Genomic DNA, 7,183 nt, shown 5'->3' with positions numbered 1-7,183 from the left:
ATATATATATATATATATATATATATATATATATATATATATATATATATATATATATATATATATATATATATATATATATATATATATAGTATATATCCAATTAAAATGCATATTTGTTACCAGTTCTAAGTCCGGGACACTAGGTAATTCAAAACTGTACTTAGAGTAGAAAAGACTCAGCATAGATTAAAATTAAGGAAGCTAAAAGCGTGCAAAAACGAGGTTGCAAAAGTACATCATAAGTACAATTAAAACTGAAACCTTTCTGGAATAATTCGTCATTCTCTTTGAAAGCTGCCCGAAGCACAAAAAATGCTGCACCTGATAATGAACTATGTTTCCCATAATGGGAAAAATAATCGAATTCCTCAATCGCTTCATTTATTCGATTCCTGTAGTATTTCATAGTTTTTACTTAAAATTTTAATTGGTAAAGAAAAGGGTGAAAAGGGTAAAGAAAGGGATCCTCAAGATAGTTGAAGCGCCTGAGAATTCAAAAATGGTGAGATGAAGAGTAAAAAATGCACTCCTGCAAGACTTGAAGAGAATTGATATCATTTAAATTTTCTAATATCATATTAAAATACAGAAGAAAGTCACCAGATTTCAAGAAACAAATTCCAAATTCAAATACAAATAATGCATGATAATATAAATAATATGAAGCTATGGAAGATAAAAAAGAAAGAATGCATGCAACCATATCAACTGAAAGAGATTGGAGGAATGTGAAAAGATGAAAAATAAGATGGTATATTCAATTTGCATACCTTTTTGATATTGAAGGATGAACCGAGTGCAAGAATTCAGTCTTTTTGCATTTCTCGATCTAAAGCTATTGCATTATTTCTCGCTTTGCTAAGAGTATGAAAAGACGAAGTGGTCGACTGCATAAACAAGTTGATAGGAATGACCGTTTCACATAAATGCCTTTTAGGAACGGTGAGGCATTCCAAAGACCATTACTGGAACGAAAAAAGAAAGTGTGGAAATTCTTGGAGAAATATATCGCGGTATGAGCCAAATGTACTTTTGAGACACATAAAATCCAGTGTAACTCATTCTGATTTCTCATATTAGACGACCACTTTTAACTTCTACCGAGTAAGTTTATTGTGTCGGAAAGGCGTCCAGGGTCATTTTTTTTCCTCGCCTTTACGAATTTCAGTTTTACTTTATAAAAATAGTGATGTGATTTTTCTCAAGCTATTATCCTTGAGGATCACTAACAGCTACGATAAATGTACTCAACTTCGAAAACCTATTTAGTTAAAATAGTAGAAAATTAATAAACTCAATGTTTTGGATAATTAAAAATAAATGGTGCTAAAAACTATATAAATCATAGAAGCTATTGATGGCTCCTGAAAATAATATGAATTCAATGATAACATTATCCGAAGTGCGTGAGCGTATAGATCCATCTGTTTATATTCTGGGCAATATACATGGACAATTTCCGGTTATTCATTTACTCTGATTTAAACTTCCCAAAATTTCTCATCTTCTAACATATAAAGAGAGAATCGACTCAGCATAGGAATTGTTCTTCCAGGATTTGGTAAAAATGATCTCAAAAATAGGTACACCATCACGTAAACGTTATTTATTCAGGGGTGATTACGTGGATCGAGGACAGTGGAATCTTGGAATTGTTTCACTACTGATGGTCTACAAGGTATTCCATTCTAGGTCACCTGTATTAAGGGTCATTTCTTGGCCCCCCCCCCCCCCCCCACTGACAGATATTGTTCAATAATGGACATGAACTTCTGAGAGTTTCTTTCTGACTTGAAATTACAAGTTTTAAATGGCATTTAGGTTCGCTACCCAAAACACTTATATATATTACGTGGTAATCATGAGACGCGTGCTGTGAACAGAATATATGGGTTTTTTGAAGAATGCATTCAACGATTCCCAAAAAAGAGTGACGAGGCTCAACTCTGAACATTATACCAACATATATGAATTTTTCCAACAATTTTTGGTTTTCAATATATTGATTAAGATGCATTTGGAAAACCTATCAGACGATGGACTCTCTGTGACAACCAAGCCAACATCTAATGACCAAATTAGGAAAAAAGGACTAATATCTTCCAATAATGGTGTGATGGGAGACCGGTGAATAACCAATTTGTCGGATACGAATACGTCGACAGCATGAACCAAGATACTTGCTGCGTAGTTGAGATAAATGCTTCGTTTCAAGAAACAAATCAGAGGGAATAAACAATGAAGAAACTTTGGGCTTTTAACTGTATGCCATTCGCAGCGTTGATTAAAGAACGCATATTCGCAGCACATGGAGGAATTTCGGAAGATCTTAATTGGAATCAGTTCAAACGGATTTGCAGACCAATAGATATTGTTGACATTGGGTTCATCAACGATCTCATATGGGCCGATCCTTGTAACTTTCCCGGAAAATATATTCAAAGCCCACGAGGTGTCTCACAGGTTCTATAACGTTTTTGCTAATAGTATCCACTAGATCTGATCACTGAGTGACGGGCAGCGATGCAGCTAACAGAGAGATTTTGGTAAATTTTACTAACGGAATTATTTCAAAAGGATTTAAATACTATAGACCAATCCGACAAGGAATGAATGCATGGGAACAAACGTATGTAAAGAACAAGACAAAGTCTATTTCGAGGGAGCAAATGGAGTACTGATAATCTCTCGAGATTAAATAATAATTGCTGCAGATTGTTCCTTAAAAAAACATTAAAAAAGGACGTTTAGCTTTTCGGAAAGCAAGCAACAGAAGAATTTCAACAAAAGCTGAACATAGATCTTATCATCAGAGGTCATCAGATAGTCAGTGATCTCACTAGAGAGCTTATTTATTATGACTTTATGCTTTCTCCAATATATTATTGCAATTTACCACTAATTGGCTATTTCCATAACAAATCACTTTACCGTTTTTAAACTACTCACCACTGAACGCTGGACATCACTATTACAGTGTAGAACTCGTTTATACTCGGGTGATCTCTTTTAAACCAAGATTTAGAGATCTCTCGGATGCAAATGCAGAAGTTAGAAAACAGTGAAGTCATTTTTAACGCTTCTATAACGGAAAAATAAATCGGTAACAGAAAAGGATAGAGGACAAGGAAGTGAACATAGGAGGGGAGACGAGGCAAATGGAGATGTGAAGAAAAACTGTTACTAATAAAATTAAAACATCGTTTCCTCCATGACTTATCGTTCCACGTCTGGACTTTCAATTTACACTGCGAGATTCTATATCTAATCTTAAAGTAAGGACTTAGTGGGCCGTATTTTCTATTCAGTAAGATAGTGTTCCTCATCAACTACCACTATCACTTTTATCACTCTTTGTTTCTACCGAATTGATAAAAACTGATAAAGAAAAGAAATTGACTGAACAAATCCTTGTAACTAATTCTACTTGTCCTTCAAAGGTGGCTCAAAAAGGATACGAATTCCAACACGATAAAAAGTGTTTAAGACTATTTTTCGTACCGTATTATCTCAATGTGGTGAACTCAATAACAAGGCTGGAATACTATAGATCGCTGAATCTTTACATTGCACCAAATATCAGTTCAGGTTAGCAATAAAATTATAATCTAAAATTCTAGGTGTAATTCAAAATCTGATAACGAGCTTCAGACAGTTTTAGAAATGGCTATCAATAATGGCTTTCTTTCTTCTTCACTTCCTTCATAAGTAAGGCTAATATGATTGATAGTTCATAGCATCCTCATAAGTCTACTGACAACCCGCAGAGATGTTGCTTTAATGTTGCTCAAGCATGTTTGAGCACAAATACTGGCACTACCTACTTGGCACGATTCATACCAAAATACCACTTTTGTGTCTAGCTACTTAGGTAAATGAACAAACAGAGACAACTATATGACGAGAAATTTCGAAGAATTAAACAACAAACAAGCACTTAAATGATGGAAAAGCGTAAATAACAGGGGTGTAAAGGAGGTGGAACGGCAGGATAAGAGTGATGCATCACAAAACAAGGAGGAAAAGCTGAAAGCTAAATATGGAGAATTGCCGAAAAAGGTTGTACCCATGAATGGCTAACAAAAAAAAACGCAGACACGCAAAAAAAAGTGTAGAACCGAGAAACCGAAGAATTCCGATTGTCAAATATGACTGGTGATCAGAAGATGTCCAGCACAGAACTAAGCGGAAATAAGAAAACAGTGATTCACCGAAAGATTACAAGGATGAAGAATATGGTTGGAAAACATACGAGGAATAAATTAAACAAAGAATCAGTTATGCGCATTATAAGTAAATATCTAAGTTCGCGATGTGTCTTTAAGCCAACCAACTTACATAACATCGTATCATCAGAACATCAGTACTATAACTTCTACAAGATCAGAAATGAAACTTACTTTTTGAGTAAACCTTGTATAAAAATTCTGAAAACACAATCTTTCACTTTGCAAAATTTTAAATCAATAAGGCGACAGTAGAACTGACGAGCTATTTTATATGCATCTTCATTTATATTATCAAAAATTCGACGTACAGCTCCTTCCACTTGTTCATCCATTACTGAGGCTTCGCCTGCTAAACTACAAAATTGTTGGTTAATGAACCAGATAATTGTTACTGTAACTGGTTATTAATTGAGAAATTACTAGAGAAATTACAAGAAAAAATACAAAGAAAATGAAGGAAAAAGAAAACGAAAAAGTTTGATCTAAACAAAAAAAAAAGAAAACGAACCGAATCTCAATCCCGCACCGTGAGACATATAATGCATTTCTAGAACCTTTTCCCCTTCCTTCCAGCCAAGATGAGTCGTTACAACTGATGCCATCTTAACAGCCATATAGTCGGACACTTTCGCTTTCGTCGTACTAAAATAATTTTTAGCAAAATGCTTATGAACAAGGGATAGAATTACTAATTAACAACGAAAATCCCGGAAAACTTACAGATCATTAAACTGATTTACGGCTCTTTGCGTCTCAGCTGCGGTAAACGAACGACATCCTTTAATAATGTCATTGAATGTATCCTTCACCACGGGCTGAAATTTATGTTGCACTGAAATAAATATAAACATTTGCAGTAATTTCTATTTCCAAGAAAATGATTGTTAACTGTGCTGGGATCACAAGGGTACACCTACAAATGCCACTTTGAAGCAATCCTTTAGCTCGGCAAAAAAATTTTTAATTTTTCAGATTTAAAACTCCTACTATGAAGTCTCTCATGGTAAAAACATAAAATTTAGCTTATTTAGCGGCTTTCCCGGGACAGATTTTGTACATGTCAACAGTCCAAACGTTTTATTCCCCGCTATTTGATCTTTCAAACACATAAGACTATAATTCAAACTGCTTACATCAACACTCCAACTGCGTTTCCTCCATCGAACACGAGTCGTTTCATTTGGCGACGTTTGAGAACTCACATTTCTTTCGAAATGTATTACTGAAGTGTAGCGTATGTTTGCCAAGATCGAACATCGAGACAGGAACGAAATTTTTATGATTTCATTGAATTTCATCATGTTCCATGTCATTACAGTAAGTTTCACATCATTTTTCCGAACGTAATCTAAATTATTTCAAGGAATTCTAAGAAAACTGCGTTGTTTCTCACTGGATGATTTTCAAAATCTGAAATACCTTCTGCGGAAAATAAATTCGTCTTCCTTAAGCCAATAAGTGATTCCTGGCAAATGAATAGAAAAACCGTCTTCTAATGTCTTAAAAAGCATTTTTTGTATTTCTACTCCAATTTCTTGATGATGAAGTAATCTTTTATTCATTTGAATTTATAGGCAAAGCTAAAAGAATACAAACACCTAAACAACAATAATTAATAGACAAAAGAACGATTTAAAAGGAATCACAGCAAAAAATTAGATTTAAAAACTTAAAAGCATGAAGTTCCATTTCGAAATATGACAATACAGCGCCAATCAAGGAATACATAATTCGAAAAAGATATTAGTACTGTCAATATCGACAGCACTCACAGTTTCCACTTTGGATAATGGCTAGCAAAATGGTTCAAGTGAGTCTATTTTAATTATTTAAAATCACGATTGGCTAATAAAATTATGACAATGGTGTATTTTTATCATCAGTGATGCCAGAATCCTGCCCTTTTGATTTCAACAGTAATGAATTCATTTCCGGAGTCAATCGTACACCAATACATTTTAATCTCTCTTCAACTAACGTAATCATCGCTTTATTTTCCCGCTTAACTGTAATATAAACATACATGATTCAATGAAGAAGATGGAAAATACCTGGATAACAAACTACGATGCACATTTTAGCATAACGAGCTTTAAATGGAGTATTTTTTTTTTTGTTTAGAATATAAAAATATATTTACCACAGAAAATGACTATCTTGGATAGAGCATTTTCCAAATCTCGTTGTTCCATATTCTTTTTTGGAGTGCATAATTCGAATAAATCAAGGATAACTTCTATCTGCAATTTTTATTTCAGTGGAAGTCAGATTTAACCAAAGAAATTCCAATTCGCTTTAGAAAAACAAAATTGAATTCGAGGGAAATGTTGCAGAATTTTAAAACGCACCCGATCTAAATCGATTTCCCGGTCAATATAATAACTAAGCTTCGGACCAGAAAGTCGGAAATCACTATTCTGAAAAACAATTAAAGCTAAAACATCGAGCTAAATTCATAAATAGTAATAATAGTCATGTTTTCATGACGATTTTCATCTAACAAAATAAATGAGTACAACGCTGTTTAATAACAGTAAATTTATAGTTGAAACAAAAAGATATCGCCAATTTGTTTTGCTTTCATTTAAGAATGCACCATATTCTGCTTACCTGCACCAGTCGCATTGCATGAGTTTTTTACAACGTTCTAATAAAGCAATGCAAAAATCAGCCAGTGATGATTCTTTGCCGTGATAGGTCGTGATCAAATTAAGCACTGGAAGATAATCACATTTTTAATTCCAACTAAATCATCTGTTGCTAACAGTTAAATACCACTTTTAGTAATTTTATTGGAATGGTACAAAGAGGGAAGTATAAAGAAGGAATATAAGCAAGGGGTAGGCAAGCAGAAATTTTCACGTGTTCACGAAAAGAACAAAAAATACCTTCAGAAATAATCGTTGTGTCATCTCTTTCGATTGCCGCACCCATCAAATCAAACTGACCAT

The 7,183-nt window shown here is 33.8% G+C and overlaps 5 protein-coding genes across 6 annotated transcripts in view; 2 read left to right on the top strand and 3 right to left on the bottom strand.

Moving 5' to 3' along the window:
• Window positions 1-409, bottom strand: part of LOAG_13707 (hypothetical protein) — a gene marked incomplete at its 5' end in the record, with an annotated part of 1,632 nt that extends 1,223 nt beyond the window's left edge. Inside the window, one exon of the mRNA XM_020448718.1 lies at window positions 265-409. Coding sequence (XP_020301160.1) covers window positions 265-409 — 145 coding nt within the window. The remainder of the gene's footprint in view (window positions 1-264) is intronic.
• A 951-nt stretch (window positions 410-1,360) lies between these two features.
• LOAG_11179 (hypothetical protein) lies at window positions 1,361-1,953 on the top strand (the record flags this gene model as incomplete). Its single annotated transcript, XM_003146698.1, has 3 exons — window positions 1,361-1,465; window positions 1,559-1,681; window positions 1,825-1,953. 3 exons carry the CDS (start codon window positions 1,361-1,363, stop codon window positions 1,951-1,953), a joined length of 357 nt encoding a protein of 118 aa, XP_003146746.1.
• Window positions 1,954-2,268: 315 nt separating this feature from the next.
• LOAG_11177 (hypothetical protein) lies at window positions 2,269-2,475 on the top strand (the record flags this gene model as incomplete). Its single annotated transcript, XM_003146697.2, has 1 exon — window positions 2,269-2,475. The coding sequence occupies one exon, from the start codon at window positions 2,269-2,271 to the stop codon at window positions 2,473-2,475; it is 207 nt and encodes a 68-aa protein (XP_003146745.2).
• A 1,924-nt stretch (window positions 2,476-4,399) lies between these two features.
• On the bottom strand, window positions 4,400-5,585 carry LOAG_11175 (hypothetical protein; the record flags this gene model as incomplete). The annotated part of the gene is made up of 4 exons (XM_003146696.2): window positions 5,366-5,585; window positions 4,953-5,047; window positions 4,741-4,874; window positions 4,400-4,581 (listed from the first exon to the last, which is right to left on the bottom strand). The coding sequence occupies exons 1-4, from the start codon at window positions 5,543-5,545 to the stop codon at window positions 4,400-4,402; spliced, it is 591 nt and encodes a 196-aa protein (XP_003146744.1). The 5' UTR covers window positions 5,546-5,585.
• A 443-nt stretch (window positions 5,586-6,028) lies between these two features.
• Window positions 6,029-7,183, bottom strand: part of LOAG_17435 — a gene marked incomplete at its 3' end in the record, with an annotated part of 8,397 nt that continues 7,242 nt past the window's right edge. The window contains exons 21-23 of one of the 2 annotated variants that reach the window (XM_020450099.1): window positions 6,581-6,649; window positions 6,373-6,472; window positions 6,029-6,238 (exon numbers count right to left, since the gene is read on the bottom strand). In XM_020450099.1, coding sequence (XP_020306273.1) covers window positions 6,087-6,238; window positions 6,373-6,472; window positions 6,581-6,649 — 321 coding nt within the window. The remainder of the gene's footprint in view (window positions 6,239-6,372; window positions 6,473-6,580; window positions 6,650-7,183) is intronic. The other variant, XM_020450098.1, reaches the window with a different exon arrangement.

The sequence above is a fragment of the Loa loa genome, assembly GCF_000183805.2.
Source record: "Loa loa unplaced genomic scaffold supercont3.75, whole genome shotgun sequence".
Classification (NCBI taxonomy): domain Eukaryota; kingdom Metazoa; phylum Nematoda; class Chromadorea; order Rhabditida; family Onchocercidae; genus Loa; species Loa loa.
The sequence above is the reverse complement of the archived record's forward strand: the minus strand, read 5'-3'. Positions and strand labels throughout refer to the sequence as shown.